This window comes from Alligator sinensis, unplaced genomic scaffold (genome assembly GCF_000455745.1).
Source record: "Alligator sinensis unplaced genomic scaffold, ASM45574v1 scaffold134_1, whole genome shotgun sequence".
Taxonomy (NCBI): Eukaryota; Metazoa; Chordata; order Crocodylia; family Alligatoridae; genus Alligator; species Alligator sinensis.
In genome coordinates this window covers 1,239,550-1,263,914 of record NW_005841920.1, presented here as the reverse complement: position 1 = coordinate 1,263,914, position 24,365 = coordinate 1,239,550, and the positions used below count along the sequence as shown (strand labels likewise).

Here is a 24,365-nt window from a genome sequence, read left to right as displayed (position 1 = left end):
AACAATTGCCATCACACATTCAAGAACAGGGCAGCTGGCCAGAGTATTCCTCAGGCTCTGGAATTTCAGAGATCCTGACCCCTAGACTGCATGTGCCCAGATCCAGCAAGCCCCAAAACCACCCATTTTACATTGATTGCTTTGCAGCCCCAGGGACTTGAATGCTGGCAGAATAATCAACACACCTGAGATATGATTTATCAGACTGTCCTGCATTCTTCCACTGCCAGGGATTCAAGGATATCTGTAGCCAGGAGGGTTGGGAATTTGATTTGCCCTAAAGTGAATTTTAGATCAAACTATACATCTTTAATCCAACTGTACTGCCCAGTCAATAGGATCACCTTTTGCACATATTCTCAGCTGTCTACTGACAGCTACTGTCAGTGAAGTCAGTGAGGTCTACTGACTTCATTGCAAGACTACACTCTGCAGTATTTGTTAGACCAACCCTATGGTCTTCACTGCAAACACTGAGATATGGCTAAGCTTGACAGAATTTGATTTTTATTGGTAAACATTGATAAACATCAATTTCACATCACATTGACTAACAGAAAAATATTTCCATCATTAATAATCAAAATTTATAGAAAGGGCACATAAGAAAAATGATGGCTGATGAAACACGTGATGATGGGGGAGCAGTCCTACAGAACCATGCTGACTGTAGTTTAGACTGCAACTCCCCAAAACCCCAGGGGACTGGGAACAAAAGGAAGAGGACATGACAAAGTGGAAGCGGGAGCTACGAGCAAGTGGAGCCAGGACTGATGGCAGCTCTGCCACTCAGCTGGTGGTAGGGTGACCACCCATCTAATTGGGTGGGAAGTCCCAGAATGGGAATATCAAGTCCTGGTCCTGAGCTGCATGACTCCTGGACAGCATTTGTCCCAGATCTGCAGTATCCTGCAGGGATCCAGCTTTTCCTTTCACCATGGGAAACAGCAGGTTTCCCAATGCAGGCTGGCAGCATTCCAGCCTGCCAGGGACTGCTGGGAGTGGGACACAGGGGCCGCCACATGCATGTGCACGCCCGCATATGTGCATATGGCCGAGGATACAGCCAGGCAGCGTGGAGAGCAGCTCTCTGCAAGTAAGTCTATGGGGAGGAAGTGGCATAGGAGGGGCAGGGGAGGAATTTTGAGGCCCCCATGGTGAGGGGGGAGTGGGGCAGGAGCTGGGGTGCTGCCCAAGGGCAGTGCATGGGGCCTGGGGCTGAGGTGGGGGATGGAACCATGGGCAGCTCATCCTGGGGGGCTGTGGCTCCCCACCGCTGTGTGCACCCCCCAGGGGCACGTGGAGGGGCATGTGCCCCCCAGATTTGTTTGAGGGGTGGAGGTGGATGGAGGCTGCCTGCTGCAGTCTCTGGGCTCCCTGCCCTGCTGCCCTCCCCCTGGGAGCCCCATGCTGGCCACACCACCATGGTGAGGCACCTCTTCCCCACCTGGCAGCAGCGGGGGCGGCAGCAGCATGGACTTCTGCCCCCTGCTGCTGCCAGGTGGGCAGGAGGCACGCAGCTGGCATGGAGCTCTCAGGGGAAAGGCAGCAAGGTGGGAGCCCCGAGCCTGCAGCAGGCAAACCACACCTGCCCCTGCTCCACTCAGGTCAGCTCTGCTCCAGCCATGCTGCTGGAGGGAGAGGGAGGTTGGGGGTGGTGAAGAGGCAGGAATGTTTTCTGCCTTTCCATTTTGAAAAGGTGGTCACCTTAGCTGGTGGAAGTTCTATAGTAGCTACGTTTGTTATGGTTAACTGCACTACAGTAGTAGTATATTGTTATTAATAAAGTGTCTGCCCCCCACACTCCTAATCTGGTGCAACCCTGAAAATTTAAAACCAATAGAAATCAAAATAAATGCTTAAAAATAAACATTGATATCATCTGTCAACATTATTAAAAAATAAAAATCAAATTCTGCCAAGCCTAGCATGACCTAGATCTCACACTGGCATAAAGCTGTGGAAGTCAGCAGAGAAAGGCTACTCTATACCAGATAAAGAATCATGGGCTAGATTACCATACAAATGACCTAATAAAGTATGTGTACAATAAAGAAGTACTGAATTTAGTGCCAAACAAGAAAATTGATTAAATAACCTACGCTAGGTAATTATGCCCTCATAAAAAGTAATTCTATTGGCATTATGTTCCCGCCTCTGCTCTATCAGGCGTTCTTGTGCAGCCTTAGCCCAGACTATCAATCTTGCCTGTCCCAGGCCTACGAGTGGACCCCAAAGGCTACCCCAGCTGACGTCCGGGGATCCCCTTAACGCGCCTGCCATGACTTTGAATGGAACCTCAGTGGAGGGGTTCCCCTTCGAGGCAGCCTCCAGGGTCATCACGCTTCTCAGTGGGCACTCATGGGGCTCCGACCTCCCCTACACTCCGGCCACTCGCCACCTTCGGTTGCGGGTCTTCTGGCCCTTTGGCATCCCTGGTTCCACTTGATTTCTTCCCTGGCCTCCCGTGGCCCTCCAGCCACGAGCCCCAGTGTCCCTGGGTCGCAGCTCAGGCGTGAAGGCTTTGAGGCCCTTGGTCCTAGATCCGACTATCCCGTATCCCTAGTGTCCTATTCCAAACAGCCCGTGACATAATGTGTGATCCCCACCACCATGACTGCTGGAGAGATGCAGCCGGTGGACCAGGAGGCCACAAAGAAATAAAAAGTGACCCTTAGCCTACGGGCCCTGTGTTTTCCCAGTGCCTCGGTGCCCCAGCCCCGGTTGCTTGCCCCACTCGGGGCTCCTATCTCTCCCCTAGGCCTGACTCCACTCCGGGGGTGGTGTTCCGGTTGACTCTTCTTGGGGATGCTGTGGGCCCGTCTGCTGACTCCCTTACTTAGTTAACCGTCCCTGCTTGGGGTCTTCTGCCGCACCTTGCGGCTATCCCTGATGGGGTTCCCGTCAGCTCCGCTCTCATTACCTCCTCTCCGGGCTTCCCTGTAGTTGCTCCGGCTTCCTTGGCACTCGTCTCCTCTGCTCTTCCCACTCACCACTGCTCCCTTTGTCAGCTTCCCTGCCGGCTCCGCTTCCGGTGCCTCTGCCGGTGCTGCTGCCGGCTCCTCTGCCAGCTCCACTGCCGCTGCCTCCACTGACTCCACCCCCGTCGTCCCGGGCTGCCCGATGCAGCGGCTCCACCCTTCGGGGTGTGGGCTTCCCCGTGGAGCCTCCGCTTACCGGCCTCCCTCCTGTGCTTTCGGGGCAGTCTTTTGTTTCTGCCGGGCGGCGTCTCCAGCCGACATCACCTGGCCCCAGCGGAATATGAACGCGGCTGATGAGCCACATGGGCGGTTTCTCTGCGTGCACCTTCTCACTCCTTTTGGCCCCTGCAGATGGTAAGTTGGGGCTTTCTTCTATTTTGGGTTGGGGTTCTCCTGTAACCCCGGCACCCCTGGGACACATTACTAGGGAAATTTCAGTGGAGGGAGCTGTGTGGGAGATGATTTTTTTGTTTGAGATACAACCAAAAAGAAGAGATTTAAAAAACAAAAACTGCAGCATGTCTGCATCAGATTGTCTCATACCTATCAGACACCAGCAAAAACTGGTGAGGGAAGACCAAGTCCAAAACGAAAGCATCGCTCCATGAGTCAGTCCCAATAAAATGGCACCTCTATTAAAAAATAAGAAAAAAAGAAATACAATTATTTTAATCTTATAATTAATTGTACTCAAAGAGAGACTTTCAGATGATGCAGAAAGCACTTATTAATTTAATTTACATGCTGATTTAAAAAGAGAAAAAACCTACTAACATACTACTTTTCATATCTTATAACCCTTTTGCTATCAAAGATGCTTACATGAACAGAAATATCTTTATCTAATACACTTTTCATTTCATTCTTGAGTGGGTGTATCTGCACAGGCCATTATGGTGCATGAATAAATCGCAAAGCTTACTGCTCCACAGTTCATTGCGCCTAGGTGTACCAGTTACACATGCATCCAGACCACAGCACATTGAGTCGGGCTGAAGCACCCCCTGGCTCACATGCTCCAACCCAGCTGTGGAGGGGCCGGCTGAGGCATGAGGGTGCTTCGGCATGGGGCTAGCCAATAGGCAGCTCTCACACTGAAGCCCCCACATGTCCCAGCCAGCTGGGTTGGCACACAGTGCACAAAAAAACTCTGCAGCAGGGTAGTACTTGTAAATGTAAACGTACTACCCTGCTGCAGAGTTTATTTTCATCTGTCCTAATAAGGGCACATGTGTAGACATTGAGACGTTTATTATGCAGTTACTTAGTCAACTGTGCAGTACACATCTTGTGTGGATGAAGCGAAGCTAAAACTGTTTAGTCAGAAATATTACCCTATGTGCATCTCTAACATGATTCAGTTTTACGTTAGCTTATAAAATTGCTCCTCAAGTTTACTTTTATAGACCTTCTATTCAGTCAGTGATCCAACTCATTTACTATTTTTATAAGTCTTGCATTAATACATTTTGAATTATGTTTCTTAATTTCAAAAACCACTTTTGGTGTGGTAAATCAGATACTATGCTGGAATACTAAGTCTTATCCCAGGGCCTAAATCTTGTAATTTACTATCCTGGCTGACTAAAAATTATTATTGAATCGTTATACTGCTATGATCAAACCTCATCCTGGGTTACAAAATGCATATGATTTATTATCCAGGCTGCTTAAAGATGGTGTTTAATGGGTATACTGTTCTAGAAACCAGATAACACAGTCAAGAACTGATCCCTGATCAAAGAAGTCACTGCAGAAACATATCTGAAAATAAGTAGTACTGAGGAAAATTCAAATTGTAACTTCTAGTTAATACACTTGGGCCCCCATTCTCAAATGAGTTCTGTGTAGGAATAACTTGGCACTTACTCTATTATACAAACGTACTTGCATCATGATCATCACTGTATTATCTGAACAGCATGACTAACGCCTATACATCTTGTTCTCTCTCCCTCTCTTCATGGGGCAGGAAACTAATACAGTGACATGTTTTGATTTGGCAGAGTTTCAAGCTGTGAAGTTCATTGAAGGATTGGTGCTGTAACATTACTTTTCAAAGTAGGGGGGAAAAAAACACAAAACTCCCTTACCCATATGGATTAGGATCAGGCCCAGGATATGGGTGTCCACTCACAGCCCATCTAGAAACAAGGGAGACTTCTCCAAATATCCAAAATGTGAGGAATATGAGGCTGCCAAAAGCTGTCCCTGACAGAAGCCAGTTTGACCCAGAAACAGTTTCTTTAGCTGTACCGCCAGTCTTCTTACTATATGGGCCTAGAATAAAACAAAGACATATCGTAAATATGGGCAAAAAAGTTGACTACTGCCAAAAAAATTTTAAGAAAAAATAGCTGGGATCAGAAAACAGTCAAGGAAATTTACCAACTCAGGCACATGCAGCCACACACGTGTATGTGAATGTGTGCACACACAAATCAGCTCACCTACACATTACCACAATAGGTGATAATGAAAACACCTCATTACATTTTACTAAATATGGTACTTAGAAAAAAACTGTTCACCTTAAGGGAATGGGTTCAATAGATTTTTAAACTACTGTATACTGTATTGGCATGAGTAGTCTTTAAGACACTTGTGATGTTAAATCAACAGAAAAGTCACTAACATTAGCTGAAAGGGAGCTGCTATCTGAAATCCTAAACCCTGGTAAGAATGAAACAAGACACTTCCAAAGAAACCAGAAATAACCCTCCCTCCTCTTTTTTCCATGCATTTTAGATCTTCTGTGTAGTAAGTATTTAATTTGACTGTACTATCTATGTGGTGATGTCAGCAATCAAGGATTATTTTCCCAAACTAACCCCCTTTCCCAAGTTTATAAAATTTTGAAAATTGGACTGAACTCACCCTAAAGTCTTAAATTAGCATCAATTTCTGTTATTAAATATAACAAAATGGATGAACATCATTTCATCTATGATTACAAAGCAGACAAACTTGAGCATTTCTGTTTTGTTTCTTTAAAAACAATGTAAGTTCATGCTCTAAGTTGCAGAAAGCTATTGTTGAGGATAATTTGTTTCTATAAGCATTTTACATTATTAACAACTAAAAGTATCTATGACACCATTTTTAAACCTAGAGACCCCTAATTAGACTCACAAATCTATTTAGTTCAACACCTAAATAAAAGTGGCCTATTTTCCAGACATGTTAGATGACAGACTGTTGAGGTCAGCGGGAGATTCTAAATTTCCCAACTAACCTAAGCACTCATCTCCAGACGTTCAGGTCCTGACATATCAGACTTTCAAATTAGTATTCTGGATAGTGATTCAGGCAGACAGAAATCAGTTTTAGGGGGTCTTAATGATAGGGGGAAAACTATAAAAAGTAGTCCCAAGCCTGCTCTTAAAAACTCCCAAACATGCTTGAAATCATTTTAGTACTATATACAGCTTGTACAGAGTGCATGGGGTGTAGTTTGATACACACGTCTTATAAGGATAAACTGCCTGTCCCATTTATGGACTTTTCATTCCATAAGCCAGTGGTTCTCAACCTTTTTTGTCTACAAATGGGTCCTGGTACATCGATGGCCAGTCCCAATCCAGTAAATAGTTTAAGTAGAAAACACACAAGTATTTTGGCCCCAAAATATTTATTACAGTCTACAAGTTAAAGCAGCTCAACAGTCTTAATTTTAAAGATAGAAATCAACATTAACAGGTAAACATTAACAGCAATATCGTCATGTGGCCCTCCAAGTGACATTCATCATTGTGCAATTTGCACAAATCAATTTGCCAGTGCCCTTCATTCCTGAGTTGCCCTGCCAGTGCCCCTTATGGCCAAGCCACAGCACCCTGGCACTGCTGGTGCCCCTCACTCCTGACCCACAGCTCGCTGGTCCCACCAATGCTCCTCACTGCTGACTCATTCCCCTGCCCACCAGGCCATGCTGGTGTCCCTCACTCCCAAGCCACAGATCCCCCTCCCCGCAGCCTTGCTGGTACCCCTCACGTCTGATCCACAGTCCCCTGCCCCCCTCATGGTGGTGCCCCTCATGCTTGACCTGCAGTTCCCTTCCCCCCCAGCCCTGCCAGAAGTGGTCCCCAGCTGACCCAGTCCTGCCTGGTGGCTGCAGTGACTACAACTCATGTGGGCAGTGGCATAGTGAATCCAGCCCCAGTGTGGGCTAGAGGGAGAAGGAGGGGAGGCCTGTGGTACCCCCACCCTGGGTTGGGGCTCCTGTGCCATGCCAGATGGCCTGGCCATGGCCTCCCAGCCAAGCAGAGTCTCTTAGCCACCCCATTCCTGTGAGCACAGGAACCGACCCTGGTGCCACCAGCCTGGCTATGCAGCTCCCCGCTGCCCCTGAAAGGCCCCCCACCACACCCTTCCCCCACTGGAGGGACAGGTGCCTCTTCCCCAACCCTGCCACAGCCCCAATGCCTGGCCACCTTCCTCCAGTACCAGCAGGCACCCAACCAACTCACATACCCATCCCCTCTACACACCACTGCTACACACACACCCCCTCCTTCCACAGTCCCCCTGACAGCCCCCAAGCCCTGGCCCTGCATCCCCATAGACTTAACTGCATCCATCTGCCAGGGCTGCTCCAACCACCCTGCCTGGCTGCATGCCAGCCATGTGCGTGTGTGCGCACAGACACACATGGCACCCCGTGCCTCCAATCACCAAAAGCAGCTCCTTGCAGACTGGAAGGCTGCCAGCTTGCAAGGGGAAGCCTGCATTTTCCCACATTTTTCTGTGCCTGTTTGGGACCTTTTCAGATAGTCTTGAGAGCCACTTATGGGTCATGACCCACAGGTTGAGAAACACTGATTTACACAACACCCTTCCAAGCTGCACTACTGCTCTTCTGCCCATAGGTGGCCAGAAAGAGCATGTAGCCTAGCCAGCTTGACCTGAGGGCCAAACCCAACCAGGACAAGGTCTTCAACGTGACCTCGAAGTGGGACTCCAGCAACCACTTCATGTCCAGAGGGAGCTTCATGCACTTCGTGGACTGCCGCTTCTTCCACCACGCCCGCCTCAACTGCCTGCCTCTGAACGGGGCCGTCAGCTTTGGCCGCCGGGACAAGAGGTGCCGACAGTGCGGCTACGCGGCAGATACCCTCCCCCATATGCTGTGCAGCTGCAAGCCGCACACCAGAGCCTGACAGCTCTGCCACAACGCTGTCCAGGACCACCTGGTGAGGGCCATCCCGGCTGCAGCGGGGGAGATCTCCATGAACCGCACCATCCCGGGCTGCGAGAGCCAGATGCATCCCGACATCGTCATCACTAATGAGAAGGCCAAGAAGGTTGTGATCGTGGATGTAACCATCCCCTTCAAGAATTGGTGCCAAGCCTTCACCGATGCCCGAGCTCGCAAGCGGGAGAAGTACGCTCTGCTGGCTGACGTCCTGAGGGGCCGTGGCTACGACGTGACAGTCAACACGCTCATCATGGGAACGCTCGGAGCCTGGAACCCCAGCAACGAGTGTCCTGCGTGCCTGCCATGTCTCCTGCCGCTACGCTAAGCTGATGCACTGCTTCATGGTGTCTGACACCATCCATTGGTCCCACGACATCTACGTGGAACACATCACGGGCCACCGCCAGTACTCTGACCCCACCAAATGAACCACCACCGGACCAGACCCAGGGGGGACCGCCTGAACCCCCGCTCTGCACCAGATGGACCTTCACTTCGAGAGGATTCTTCAATACTGAACGACCCTGCTCCACCTGAAGAGGACCCCTGCAATGAGACTCTATATGGACTGAGACACTTTTTCTTCAAACCACTTCTTCTACCATTGAGGACCATTATAACGGGTTTGTATGTATCTATCTTCTTTCTCTCTCAGCATCGCAAACTCCCTCCCTCCCCTTTCCCCTTCCCCCCACCCCCGGGCTTAGTTGGCTAACATGGTATCTCCTGTAACCTAGTTGCGTTCCCCTCCTCACCCCCATACTTCTATTGTTAGTCCCTTGCTCAGACACTATGTATTTCCCTACCAGCTTTGTCATCTTTTTTGGATTCACAATCCTAAACATTTACAATAAAAGTCAATCTTACAGATGCACATAGCTCTGCCCTATGAAAAAGCATTAGCATATTTTATCCCACGTACTTCAGAGGGACTTGAAGTGGAACAGTGAACCTATAGGTCTGTAGGATCCTCGGACAAAAGGCTTTTTCCTAAGACAGTTGAAGTATCTATTATAGCCTTTTAATGGCTCAGCTTCAAAAGAAATACCAGAGAAGAGACTGAATAATGGCTGACCTGAGAGGTGCACAGAGAAGTGCAGCTTCCAGCTCTAACTCAGAACAATTTTTGCAAAGTGTTCCGAGTTACAACATTACCCCATACCAAACAGAAGCTCACTGTTGGTTCCAGAGGGAAAGGGAATGGGTAGGAGCCTGCAGCCAGGTTTCCAAAGCAATGGCCAGCGCTCATAAAGGAAGAAAACCCTTCATTATTAAGCAGTTAATCCTGATAGCCAATGCGTGGGAGAAAATATTGTGCATCTTCTAAAGAATGCAAGTGTATTCATGCACAAAGACTCAATACCTGATTTTACATGAAACAATGATATGTACCTATCTTCAGCACTGAGATTTAAATATTTTTATAATTATTTTTATAAGAATTTTTTTACTATAACATTTACCTGTAAAAATTCGGTCAGCTGCTGCTATGAAACCTATGATCAATATGACCATGTTGGCGGTTTGTGAGCTCCAGACTGGGTTTAGCGAAGTATACCAGATTCGTAGTACAAGAAGAAGAATCTTTCCTAGGATGAATCCCCATATCCTGCTGTATCTGTAAATGCAGAATCAATTCTTGAGTATATGGTACGCTTTAAAAAATGGTATATGCAAACTGGGATTTAATTATTGTACAAATACTATATTAAATTAAAATTATTTTGCAATTATTGTTCAGTTCATTAATTTGAGTTGTGCTCATGAGCCATCTATAAGCATATTGATATTTATAACTATAAACAATACCTTTGTAAACTGTCTCCTGACCACCATGTTACTGTTTGAACCACCAGTGATGAGGAAACACCTGCAGCCAAGATCAATAGTCGAAGTACAGCATTCGGAGCTTGATATGAAACTATGCTTCCTGCAGACAGATGCAGAAACTTACTTTAAAAGGGCTACATTTGGAAAACAGACCAAGAAATAATTATTTTCTGTGCACTTGTTCAAATTCACCTAGGATTTATGCCTTGTTCCATGCTAATGTCATAGTTAACTTTTCTTTTATTGTTAATTGCTTTAAGGGCACCTCCAAATTGCCCCTATTATTACAATCCAGGAGATAATCAAATGCAAAATTACTACCAAGTGCCTCCAGCCATAGCTATTCTGTAAATATCAAAGATAGCTTTGTATGAAACTTCAGTGCACAAAATAAAACAGGTGATTATCAATAGGAGCAGTGGTGACAAAAAACTAGCTACTTATGAGGGACAGCCTGATCAGTTTATTAAAGAGATTACATAAAGTGTTTGCTTCAAATAGCAAGGAACTGGACTCCATGACCTAAGGTGTTCCTTCCATTCACCTTTAAATTAACAGCAAATTTTCCTTGCTGTAGTTTTACCATGCTGTTCTGTCAATATGACTTAGTATTTAACTGTTCAAGCTGCTGCTCCTTAAGTCCCTATTATACAAACTATTTCAAGCTAATAAAATCTGAAAGTAGTAAAATCTGAAAAAGCTGTATCCAAAATGGATCTCTCTGGAACATACAAGGTTTCACTCCATTAGCAGTCCCCAAAGCTGCCATGAAATTCTGATTTTTGTCCCAAGACTCAGACTTAGTCATACTGAACATTCTTGACAGCCCATTTCATTTCAGCAACAAGGTTTGCTGTACCTAGCATATTCATTCTTACAGGTTGGCTTGTTCCTGCCTCTTCTTGCAGCTCCCTTCCTAGGTATGTCACCCTGGAATCACCTAACCTGTAATCAGTCTGCTCCTGTCCTTTCTCATGGAAGTAGTCACCCTAATGTCTCCCTGCCCTTCTAACATCCCTCCAGGATCAACAAGCTTCTTCTGACTGCTTTCCTATGGTACAGAAATGAATGATCTCTGATCAACTGGCTTACTTTATCTGGGACCAGCTCACTGCTCTCCTGTCCAACAAACAGAGCCTATCCTTTTTCTTCTTCAGGAGTCCCTTGGCATCATTTTCATTCCAGGTTTACTTCCTTCCAGTCCACCTCAGTTATCCTCCAGCAAGAAATATACTTTCCAGATCTCCCTTATGCTCCTTGCAAGAACCTTCCACCACATGCAGTAAAACCTCTTCTCCCCTGCAAAACCTGTTCAATAGAGCAGGGTGTCCCTATTTGCTGTGGAGAACATGGTTTGGGAGGCTTAATTAGCTCACCAAGTTAAAACAGGTGAATTTACCGCACGTACTTCAGAGCCACATTACCATGAGGTGGCTGCTGTACTTATGTCTGCTGTATCCCAGTGAAAGCTAAACCGTGGTAATTTAATAGCTGTTTCATTTGAGGGTAAACTTCTACTTGCCACTGAAAAAGTAGACACAGGAAGCAGTTGCAGCAATTCAGCTGACATGTGTTAAGTCCAACCCCCACTTCACCTTAAAATATTTTATCTACCCCAACCCTGAAACACAGTTTAGCTAGTGTTGACAACACCTAAAGGAGCTAATGTAATCTTTCAGATCTGGCAAACTTCCTTAGGTCACTAAGGGTCAATCTTGCATAATGCCCTCTGCATTTATGGGGGGGTTCTGATTTAACTTAAACCAGGAAGGGGTCTGGGACAGAAGTTCCATAATTTGGAACTCCTAGTTTGACCTCAATCAGTTAAGTTTGATACTTACTACATTCAACCAGGTTTATCTTAAACCAGTTTTGGCCATTTTGAAACTGGTTTATGTACACTGAACTTTTGTTCTGTTACAGGTTTAAACCAGTTTCTGATTCCGTAAATCAGTTTATGTGTAACTTCTGTCTTAGGCCTAAAGACTATCATTTTTGGCAACCTGCCCAGAAGATCTAATAGAGGTTGGATATGGCCATATATCAGCATGACAGCAAATTGGCCTGGACTTTGGCCTGCATCTCTGTACTTCCTGTGCTCTCTCTTTTTGCATGTTTAATTCTGCTTATCTCTATTGATATCTTTTGCTGAACCCATGATGAAACTGGTAAGTGCAGTTATAATGTATGATGTAGTGGTTACTGGAGAATGCATTAAGAAGTAGAATGAGAAAATAAAGGAATCAGCAGATGCTAGGGGATGAAAAGCAGTCCCAGCCCCTATCTATGAGCCAGATGGTTCCTCTGGATTGCTGGGCAGGAGAAAATTCAGGGAGGAACTATGTATATACAACTATATACAACTATATAAGGAAGCATTCACACCACCTTCAGAATTATCCCTATTACGGAGCAGTTACAAGATTGGATATTTAGTCACCATGCCGAATTTGAGCATCTGAAAAAGGCTGAAAGCATTATTCCCAAAAAGATGACAGATAATGCCTGAAGCAGCCCTAGGACAGACCTTGGACAACGGGGTGAAAAGCAACCTGTTCAAATTTGCTGACGATACCAAAATATGGGGAGAGGTGGGCACTTCAGCAGGGAGGGAGAGACTGCAGAAAAACCTGGATAGGTTGCAGGGGTGGGCTAACAAAAACAGTATGCGCTTCAATAGTGACAAGTGCAGCGTGCTGCACTTGGGCAGTAGTAACCAGCAGCACACTTATAAGATGGGAAACTCCCTTCCTGAGAGCACGGAGGCAGAAAGGGATCTTGGAGTCGTTATTGACTCCAAGATGAACATGGGCCAACAATGCAAGGTCACGGTCGGCAGGGCTAACCGGACCTTATCGTGCATCCACAGGTGCATCTCAAGTAGGTCCAAGGAGGTGATCCTCCCCCTCTATGCGACACTGGTCAGGTCGCAGCTGGAGTACTGTGTCCAGTTCTGGGCCCCCCACTTCAAGAGGGATGTGGACAACATTGAGAGGGTCAAAAGGAGGGCCACCCACATGATCCGGTGGACTGCAGGGCAGACCCTACAATGAGAGGTTACGGGACCTGAACCTGTTCAGCCTTCACAAGAGAAGGCTGAGGGGGGACCTGGTGACCAGGGGGATAAATTCCTTATAAACTCACTAGGGGGGACCAGAAGGGTTTGGGGGGAGACCTTGTTTCCCCTAGCGCCCCCCGAGATAACAAGGAATAACGGCCACAAGTTGTTGGAGAGTAGGTTTAGATTAGACATCCGTAAGAACTACTTCACAGTTAGGGCGGCTAGGATCTGGAACTAACTTACAAGGGAAGTGGTGCTGGCTCCTACCCTGGGCATCTTCAAGAAGCGGCTTGATGCCTACCTGGCTGGGGTCATTTGAGCCCAGTTTTCTTCCTGCCCAGGCAAGGGGTCGGACCTGAAGATCTGCAAGGTCCCTTCCGACCCTACTTCTATGATTCTATGAAGTGTCTGTTAGAAATTACATTGATTATCCCATGATTGGGGGAGCAGCAAAAGGCACAGACTCCTGGGGTTTTGTTTGCACAGTGTTTGAAAAGCAACCTGTCAGAAGATGCTGGCCTGTGTCCTAAAAGGCTGAACAATAAGGTGCATTTTTGTGGCATTTAATGCTCTGGGCAGAAGGCTTCAAATGAAGGTTCATCAATTAGCTCAAGTCAATGAAAAACTAAAGGAGCAACAGTGGAAAAGGATCTCGGGATTCAGAAGATGTGTATGCTAACAGAAAGCTATAGAGAGTGTATGGGAAGTAAGAGAAGGCCAGGAAAGGACTTGCTGAAGTGCAGAATAAGAGGACCAGTGCTTCAGAAGGGTCCAAATTAGGGAGGTGCTCAAAAGGGACAGCAAGTCTTCAGGGAGCAAGGCCTTGGGTTCATTGGAAAGAATCTCTGTTCATGAACTGCAACAGGCTGTCACTGGACACATCCATATGTGCACTAATGTGCCATAATTATGGTACATTAAGTTTAGTATCTGTAATAAAGGGTACTAACTTAATGCAGCATAATTGGTGCTACTGCACAGTAGGGCTGTGCAAAACTTCGGCAGCCGTTTCATTTTGGAGGTGTTTCAGCCCGTTTCAGCACTCGAAACACTGAATCCAAAACAAAATGGAAGGATCCAAAATGTTTCAGAAATGTTTTGGATGTTTCACAGTGTTTCAGAGGCACACCCGGGAATAGTCTGGCACAGCCCCTCAGTCCTTCTTTTAAAGTGCCGGGAGGCTGTGGCCAGGCAGGGGATGGGGCCGGGCATGGCAGCCATAGGGGCTTCTCCCACAGCTCCCCCCAGTGGGGCAGAGGGTAGGCCAGAGGAGCAGCAGGAGAAGCCCCCATGGCTGCCCTGCCCATCCCCATCCCTAGCCCAGCACCAGCCTCCTGGCACTTAAAAAAAAAGCAAAAAAAATAGCCCTGTACTCATAGACTGTAGCAGCAACAATCAGGGCCTAGGCCCCCATGCAGCACAGGACATTGGGGAGCAGTGGGGATCACCCCTTCACCTAGCACCCACGCGGCAGCTGCCCCATGATGTGGGCACAACATGGCTCAGCAGGGCACCAGGAGGCTGGGGCCAGGTGGGGCAGCCATGGAGGCTTCTTCTGTAGCTTCCCCTGCCTGGGGACAGGCAGGGGCCGGGCCAGGGGGGCCCGGAGAGGCGGGCATAGCCAGAAGAGCCACAGGAGAACCTGCAGCCCCCCAGCTGTGCTTGCCTCTCCCCAGCTGATCCAAATCTCTGAATCAGCACCAAAACAGCATGGAAACTCTGAAACAGATTCAGCCAAATCGAAACAGAACAGTGATCTGAAACACCAAAATTAATCACTGTCCCTCCGAAATGGCCGAATCTGAAACAGAAATGAAACAGCCATTTCACACAGCCCTACTACACAGTAGTGCCAGCATATGTCTTTCAGGTGATGCTAATGTGCAGTAGACTAATTCTACTGTGTATTAGTATAGCTTTCACTATGAGGTGCTAATGCACAGTAGAATTAGTCTACTACTCTTTTAGCATCTCATGTAGACATGCTCCCTGAGGCTGAGCCTTCTCTTGCTCCTGATTTGCAAAATAGACTGTGGCATCTTATGAGACTGATCCTTGTACCCTATTCCCAGAGAATCATAGAATAAAATACATTAATGGGGAAGGAAGGAAGCTGTGGGACAGTGATACAATATTAGGACTTGAGCAAAAAATACGTCTGATTCATACTACATATTCAGTAATATCATGGAGCTCTATCTAAAGGAACAGTTTTCAGCAGAAAAGGCTTCAGAATATCAATTGCTAATGAAACTGACTTAAAGGACTTCTGAAAGAGGTAGAGATCATTTAGTAAAATGTAGAAAGGGATTAAATTAACAACATGGATTAAAGGGAATGTTAGCATACAGTGGGTATGTCTTCACTAGCACTTCAATGTGCATTAGCCTATTTTAATGCACATTAAAGTGTCACAGAAAAGTGCTCTTTTGCTAATGTGCATTAAAATAGGCTAATGCACCTTTTTCTAGTACCTCACAATGGAGGCACTAAATTTAATGCGCATTACCAAAAGCACATCAATGAATGTGTAGACATGCCCACTGAGTCCCTAAAAAAAGCAGCTGATATATACTGGCAACAGGTAATGAAAGGCTAAAGAATTAGCAGTAGAGAAACACATATAGCTTGAGGTAATAAATAAAAGAGAACAAAGGCTGTATGACCTGAAGGTAGTTACTGCATAAGGAAAATTATTGGATCTTAGTAATGATAGTGATTTGGCCCCCTTTTTATAAATACCTCAGACTGCAAATACAGCATTACTCTTGATTTACACGCTAGTGGGAGAGCTAGCTTTCTTGTAGGTAGACTGGAAACAAGTTTCACCCTTGAGTCATGATATGAGAATAGAAGGTGTCAAATTCGTGTTTCACAGGCTGTCTTCCTCCTGCTTTCCTTATCTCTAAATAAAGGCATTACTTAAGCACACTGGCAGGATAGGGTGAAGGGTGACAGTTCCATTTTATGGGGGACCCTCACTGCTGGCAAGTGCGGGGATTGCAGGGGGGAGGGGTGTGTAGTCTGTTTTAATGAACCAACCATAAATATTAGTTCTGTGAAATAGTATAGAATCCTTTTGTGAAACTGATCCAAGCTAATGATGAACATGCCAAATGTTCCAAGCTGGAAAAGGGTCTGGCAAGCAGGTTGGTCTCTCTCCAAGTTAAAGAAGTTCTGATCAAAAAGATACAGTTTGCATGTTACAGCAGTGCTACATCTAACAATTCAGCCAGTGGGAAAGTTTCAACATTGTAGTGATACTAAAGTTACTTCTTTGAGTTACCCCAGTTGATAAAAATGTAGCTTATCAACAACAGAAACAGGATAGCACAGTTCAAAATACTAGATAGAGAAGCACATGATCAGTGGACCCCAGTGGAATAAAACAAAGCTACTATGATAGTTGGGATTGGTTACTGGGAATAAAGTAGATTTAGAACGGATTAGAGGGCATTTCCTTTTGTTAATTAGATTTGTATGCTTTTCTCCCCCAAATTGGCTCAGTATGGCATACAATAAAAAACAAAATAAATTATAAAACAGATAAAAATATTAAAATAAAATAGCATGTTATCAAATAAGTTCCCCAAACAATGCCCCAGCTGTACAATGTGAGATGAGGCTACAGAAATTATGGTGGTAGCATGGACTTCAGCATAGATGGCAATGCTGGATACAGATTTGGATTGTTAGTCTGCATTGAAATCCATCTTGCTGTGCCTTCCTCTCCATCATTACCCATGCCAGCCAAATTAAATGAGTGTGGGTATATTTACATATGCTACAGCTGAACCTTCATCTGGTGGCTAGATGTTCCCTCACTATAAATATATGGATCCTCACACACAGCATGTGTATGGTGTACACACAACAATGAGACAATACAGCACTGATTTTAACAAGCAAATAGTATGCCTGAGTTTTGATAAGGAGAAGGGATACAGGAGTGAAGCAGGAGATAAGTATGACTGGAAAGGGTGCCTGGCAGGGGAGGAGATGGGGGAAGGGGTCTTCAGAAAATAGATATTTTTCCCAAATGAATGAAATGAACAAACATAGTTTTGAGGTTTTTGTAATTGTTTAAATGAATAGCCAAAAACTGATGTAGGGAGCAGGCACTCTAACTAGAACAATTACATTTAATCAAAATGTCAATTTTCCATTGAAAAATAGTTTTGCTGTGAATTTTTGAGCTAGACTTAGAGGAAAGGTATGGGAGATCTGGGCCTGGTAGATGAATGGAATGGGGGAGGAGAAGGCAGGAAAGAAAAGGCAGGGAGCCAACAGGCACAAAGCTGCGGGGGAAGAGAATATGAGTGGGAGACATGGCATGCTGGGACAGAAAGAAGAGTGACAGCATGAAGTAGCTAGACCACTTGAAGGTGAGAATGGTCAGCTAGATATAGAAAGTGTCCAAGCCTTTAAGAAAAGCTGCTGCTTCTGCTGCTTTAAAGGTGGGGCATTTGGTAGTTTAGGGTGGTTTAACTGTGTCCCAGAACCCTTGGTAATAGTCAGGCATAGGCTATCTGAGGCTCCAGAGGGACCTAATGTTCTCACTGGCTGTACTAAGAACAGAGAGGGTGAAGAAACTGTTCCCATCTCATCCCTTATTGCTGCTGTTATGCACAAGAAGTCAGAGAGGTAAGGGCTAAATCACAACTGGTCCAGCATAGGTTGACACCTAGGGGAGAAGGGAAGAGGACAGGCTGTGATCTCTCTCAAGGCAAACTCTTGCAAAGAGACACTATAGGGATAGCTGGATAAAGAATAAAAAGGGATAGAGATGTTACTAGTGCTGCCAATAGTACTACAAGCCTCAGAACAAGCCTGGATGGGGACACAGGGTGGATCATATCCCCATAGTGGCAGAAGCTGGCTCTGTTTAGGAAGTCCCACTGTCCAGTGTACTTTCTGCAGTGCCTAAACACTGCATTAGATCTCCAATCAACACCACTCAGTAGCACAGCTCATCTCCAAAGCAGCTTGACCAGAGCTCCAACCATATCTTTTTTTTAATGTGTAACCCACAAACAGGTCAAGAGAATCTTTCACATCCTTTATACACAGCCACAAAATAGAAAGTAATTTTTAAAATAGGGCACTTCTGACCTGGACCCCAAAGACCTCATTGCTCATTAGCAAGCTCCCTAATAATTATATTTGCTAAATAAAACACCACAATGTAAAAAAATCCTGGGGAAAAAATTCTAATTATCAGCATGGCCAACAGGCTGTAGCCAAAAATCTCTTCAACTTGTTTTTCTCCCCTGATACCACAGCTGCAAAGGCTCTTCCAGACCACTTGAGGCAGTATAGGAAAAATGGGTCCCAATCCCATCTGGTGTGACAAAATCTGTGTGGCAAAGTGAGCTCCCCAACTAGCCACAGTGCTAGTTTACCCACTTGCCTTTGGGCACACCACCCACCTGACTAACCTGCCACACCTTGTTGTTAATTAATTAAGATATTAATTGAGGCGGGAGGCTGCCCATTCTTGCCCTGAAGCCAGGGGACGCTATCTGCAGCTCCATTCCTCCCCTACACCACAGCCCAAGCCTCACAGATGGCATCCAGATAACACAGTGCTCCCAGCCTACAGCTGGACCAAGCTTAGGTCCAGCTTAGGTCCTTGTTGTCAGGTCTCAGACACACTCACATCCATACCGCCCTCTTCTCACTAGAGCCTCTCACACTCTACCCTCTCTCACAGGGTCTCTTTCACACATTGACAACTTATACTGCCTTGCTCCCTCTTGGAGCGGGCCCCTTAGGCCATAGGCTTTACCTAGTTCGTACCTTGGGTGGCAGGCGTACTGTCTATTGGGTCTCTCCCGTGACCCTCACCGGGGTAGGGGCCAGCCAATTACCTGACCGGGTCTAAGCTTGCCCTGGCCCCTTCCAGGGCAACTCTATATAATCAAACATACTGGGTTCCCAGGCTTCTGGTTTTTCTCCTGCACTGGGGTGTTCTTAGCTCACACCACAACTGGTGCTCCAGGGTCTCATGGGGACTCTCACTCCCTCTCTAGAACAGCAGGTCATTGTGCTCTACTAAAGCTCTTGCTTTCGACCCACACTCAGCCTCCCAGTGGTGGAGGACTTACTGGGGTCAGGACTCGCCCCTCTCTGACTGAGCCCCCTTTACTTGGCCCCTGGCCCAAACTACAGTCTTAGGCGTCCGGATACATACCTTGGCCTACTCCCCTCACATGGGGCTGCCCCCTCACTGGGGCTCCTCTACTCTGCCCCCTTCACTGGGGCTTCACACCACACCCTTCACTGGGGCTCCACACCACCCCCTTCACCGGAGCTCCACAGTCTGCATAATATAATCTTTAAAAAGCATTTTTCTTATATAATGGGAATTCGTACTGATATGAAAGTCTCTATTTATTAACAGAATTAAAATGGAGTTTTCTTTTCACTCTGCTGTACTGGTATAATAACCAATACCATGAACACATAGGATGTTTTTCATAATGTATTTAAAAACTTGGAATGTCCAGTTTTGTACCAAGTTATTAAGGTGATAAATCCAATGAGAGAATGAAACCAACTGTAGCAATTATAGAAATGTTACAGTTGTTTGTCTCAGGAAAAGTCATTGGTTCCATGTTGAAGTCTTCGATCAGCAATGCCCTCCATGACAAAAGCCAAGATATTCAATATGTCTTTAGACTTAGTCATTCTACTACTGACCAGATCATAGAATTATAGAATCATAGAGCAATAGGGTTGGAAGTGACCTCCAGAGGTCATATAGTTCAACCGCTTGCCTGAGACAGGATCATCCCTATCCAAACTTTCCCATACAAACCATAATCTAAACTCTATGGAAGACTACTGTCAACCCAGGCACAACACCCTAACATGCCACAGGTAAAGCAGGGGAACCACAGCAGCTAATAGGCAACTTCTATGAAATGTTGTAAATCGATGCTCGAGAGATCCTTGGTAGAGGGCCATATCCCCCGCTACAGAAGAAAGCAAAAACCAGCACAGTCCATACCAATCTGGCCATGGGGTAAAATTCCTTCCTGACCCCACATATGGTGATCAGTCTGACCCTGAGCAGAAAGCCAAGATTCTCTAGCCAGGAACCTCCAGCTTTGGTCCTAGCAGAAACATTGGCACACCCGAATCAAAGTCCCCAGCCTTAGCTGTAGCCAACACCAAATGCCTCTGAGGAAAACTTAAAAACACCCTGGCACATGTAGCAGAAAGCAGGGGATGGAAGCAACCAGCAAAGATCAGAAGCATGGGAAACACCCATGGTAGAACCTAGGCAGAGAGACCCCTAGATCATACCCAACCACTTGTTGTCCAATCTCTTCTTGAACACCTCCAGTGATGGAGAGTTCACAATTTCCCTATACAGTCTATTTCACTGCCTCACTATTCTAATAGTGAAGAGGTTTCTCTGGATAGCCAATCTAACTTACTCTGCTGCAACTTCAAGCCATTGGTTCATGTGCATCTCTCTGAAGCAAGAGAGAAAAGGTGCTTTTCCTTTTTTTACGGCAGTCTTTCAAGTATTTGAAGATTGCTATCATGTCCCCTCTTAAGTGCCTTTTCCGCAAGCTGAGCATGCCTAGCTCCTTCAGCCTCTCCTCATATGACATGCTTTTCAAGCTCTTTATCTTCTTTGTTTTCCACCTCTGGACCACCTCTATATTCTCCACATACTTTTTTAAATGTGGAGCCCAGAACTGCACACAGTCTCCAGATGAGATCTAACCAGTACTGAGCAGAGAGGCACTTTCATCTCCTGTCTTGCAGCTAATGCTTCTATTGATGCAGCCTTTTGTGTTGCTGCATCACACTACAGACTCATATTGAGTCTGTGGTCCACCAAGACTCCCAACTCCTTTTCCATACTGCTGCCATCCAGCCAGGTGTCACCATTTTATGTTTGTGTATTTGATTTGTGCATTTGATTATTCCTTGCATTTGGCCACATGGAACTTCAGGAGTAGTAGTCTCTCTATCTTTGTGAGAAGATTATGAATTTAATAAGCCCCTTTCAGTGCTTTTTAACTATTTCTGCTTGTCTTTTACTCAGTGCATGTAAAAAGCTTGTGAAATCTGATAAGGTGACTTGGCAGCCACAGGAAAAATGTGTTACTGACAGCAGAGCTTTATAATGGACTGGAAAGCTGTACGTAAGTTAATGGTTGACATACAGCAAGATCTCCTGTTTCCACAGGCATTCAGCCAATTGCTCAATATTAGCTTTGTCTGAAAGAGGCAGATGTCAGTTCCACTCAGCTGAACACCTTTTTGCTTTGTAGCCTTGAATACACCAACAATACTGCCTGATCACTAAACCTGACAAGCAGCAGCACACTTTGGTTTAATCAATCAGCCAACCTGTACAGAAGTCCCCCTATCATAGGACAGCTTCCAACTCCTAATGATGATCAACTTATTACTAATCTATTACAGACATGATACAAGCACCAGAGACAATGCTGGAGGATGCCTGAAAGGCATGGATGCTAGTATGGCAGCAACCACCATAATTTTGCAGCTTCTCCAGTTGATCTCCGTGTAGGCAACAGCAAATGTCTCACCTGTGACAGAGCTATGGTTATAATTAATTGTATTGTGTAGCAGTGCAACGTGGGTGCTAAGGTGTGGCAAACTGATATTTCAGTGCTTCCCATCTTTATCAATTGTTCTAGAGCAAGTTCAATAATGGAGAAATTGTAGCCAAAGTCAGCAATTGCCTCTATCACTATTATTTTGGCTTTGGCAGCTTTCTTGGTATGGAAATGTCATTACAGTGCAAAACTAGTGACTTACAGGATGTGTTTGCCAAGAAATGCCACTATACATTTGGTGCACATGTGGTCACCAAAAGCTTCGATGGCACAATTAAATCACCAATGACAGCAACAGAGACAACAACCAGGCAGTCCATCCAAAGGATCAACTAGAGGACTGATATACAGAGCAGCTACAGTTATTTGAGACTCCCTTGATATTAACTACTGCATACAGATATGTAGTGTTGTGGATCACATGAAGCAAGCACTTCAGGAAACCTAAAGACTGAGATGTCTCTATCACTTTTTTATTATATATTGCCTTTAATCCTCTCTCCCTAACCAAGGTACTACTTTTCAAAGTTATTCAGTACATTTTCAATTAGAAAATGTTAAGAATTCTGCTATTTGCAGTAAGCCATTTAATCAAGGATTTCACAAAATCTTCACTTCAAACCCTAACACAAAACCACTAAGCATAAAACCAAAAACACCCAAAACACCCTGCCTTGCCAATCTGACCTGGGGGGAAAAGATCCCTCCTGAGCCCAATTTGGTGATTGGTATGACTCTGAATTGAAAAGCAAGATCCTTTAACTAGAAAAATTAGTTTTCCAAGTAGTGGCAGAAGCATCGGCATAATCCAGTTTAAAAATTCAGCCTTAGCAGTAGACAGCAGCACAAAGCTTCAGAAGAAAAAAACAAAACAAACAAACAAACCTTGCATCATGATTTTATATTGTTAACTCTCTGTCAATATGCCTTTGGAATTCTACTCCAAAATGGTGATAAAAAGACAGACACTAGGAAGACTAGTTTTACAATTAAAGTAGAGTTTGAAGTACAATACAGGCTATGGTTATACCTCAGACTTCACCATAGTGTAAAGACACCTGCACTTGCTACTATCTTTAAACAAGCTACCTTGCTTCTCAGGAAAATAATTTGGCTTGCAAGGAATTCTGTGGCTCAGAGACTTCTAGTAATTCAAGTTAACCTGTTTAAGGCTAGCTTGGGTATCAATAGCAGACATTCGCAACCATATACAGAACAAAATCTTAAGATATACCTAGACATGTTCCTCAAATCACCACAGAGACATTTGATTAGCTTTTCTTTTTCTTTCTTTTTTTTTTGACTTTTGCTAGCTTTTATTTTAAGGCTTTTTGTTATGTTTAGGTTTTCTCTAACTTTTTCAAGGTTCTAAAGCTACATGTTAATTGTTGTCTGAAACATAGATGTGATGCTTCTTCTTTTCCCAAGTCACGCACCTCCAACTTAGCCTGTGGCCCACATGTGGCCCAGCTCAGATCCTCAATAACTGAAAGCACCTTCATACTGGCAAGGCCAGATAAAGCAACCTTGGTCTCTAGGCACACACAAAAATGAGATCCTTATGGCCCTCAACTTGGAATAATAGTAACAGGGAATAGCTAAAGCTGGCTGGATGGGAAGCCCACCACTTTGCTTCTTTGGTCTAAAGAATCCCAAGAAGATTAATAGAATGGGCAGCACAGTCACAGGCATGAGCAACTGGTGCCTCCTAAATCTGGGGGGGCACCTGCAGAAGCTGCCAACTGCAGCAGCCCTGTCAGGGTGGGCACCAGCCCTGCTGACAGCATCAGTGTTGGCTGTCAGGGGGGAAACCGGCCCCATCGGGGGGGCACATGCACCCCCTACCAGTCACCTATGGCCACAGGTGAACAGGCAGGTGAACAGAGGCCCAGAGAACTTCTATTTAGTAGGGGTGCACCGATAAAGATTTTGAGGGCCGATACCAATAGCCAATTTCTAAGGAGGCATATTGGCTAATACTGATCCGATTTCCAATACAGCTGTGTCCAGCTGGTAAGTCTGTTGGGGTGGAAGGGGAGTGGGGAGGGAAGGGGCATGGGAGGGCAGATCAATGCGTGCCGCGGTGGGGGAGGGAATGGGGCTGGGGCAGATGCTGCCCAGCCGAGTGGGGCGGGGTGGGGCATGGGACGGAGTCACAGCTTGTCTGGGGAGCACTGGAAAGGTGGGGGGACTCCTGCCCCTGCACACACCCAGGGAGGGTATGGGGGGGGGGCGTGTGCCCCCTGGATCTGTGTGGGGTGAGGAGGGTGGGCTGCAGCTGCAGGCTGGAGACAGGGATGTGCCAGGCTCGTCTTGGCAGGGTCTGGGCTTGGGGCAAGCAGTGGTGGTGCTGGGAGGGGGCTATGGGGGGGTGGGGCTGCAGCCACTCCAAATTTCACCATAGTCCCTTACAAACCCCACCTCCCAGCACTGCCACAGCCTACCCAGCTGTGTGCTGGGAAGAGCCAGGGCTGCTCCGGGTGGATGGTGACGGCACTGAGACAGGGGTTAGGGTGGGCTACAGTGAAATTTGAGGTGGCTGCAGCCCTCTTGGTAGCTCCCTCCCAGCACCGCCACTACCCACCCCGAGCCCAGCCGCCTGCTGAGAAGAGCCCAACACAGCCCCGGCTCCAGTCCACAGTTGCAGCCTGCCCACCCCACCCTGAGCAGATCCAGGGGGGCACCCCCCC

At 46.1% G+C, this 24,365-nt stretch overlaps 1 protein-coding gene across 3 annotated transcripts in view; it reads right to left on the bottom strand.

The window, feature by feature from the left end:
• The window catches only part of CWH43 (cell wall biogenesis 43 C-terminal homolog), a 59,288-nt gene that overhangs the window by 32,149 nt on the left and 2,774 nt on the right, over window positions 1-24,365 (bottom strand). For all 3 annotated transcript variants that reach the window (XM_014517658.2, XM_025198329.1, XM_025198330.1), the window contains exons 3-6: window positions 9,988-10,108; window positions 9,642-9,796; window positions 5,075-5,261; window positions 3,525-3,613 (exon numbers count right to left, since the gene is read on the bottom strand). In XM_014517658.2, the coding sequence (XP_014373144.1) occupies window positions 3,525-3,613; window positions 5,075-5,261; window positions 9,642-9,796; window positions 9,988-10,108 (552 nt within the window). The remainder of the gene's footprint in view (window positions 1-3,524; window positions 3,614-5,074; window positions 5,262-9,641; window positions 9,797-9,987; window positions 10,109-24,365) is intronic.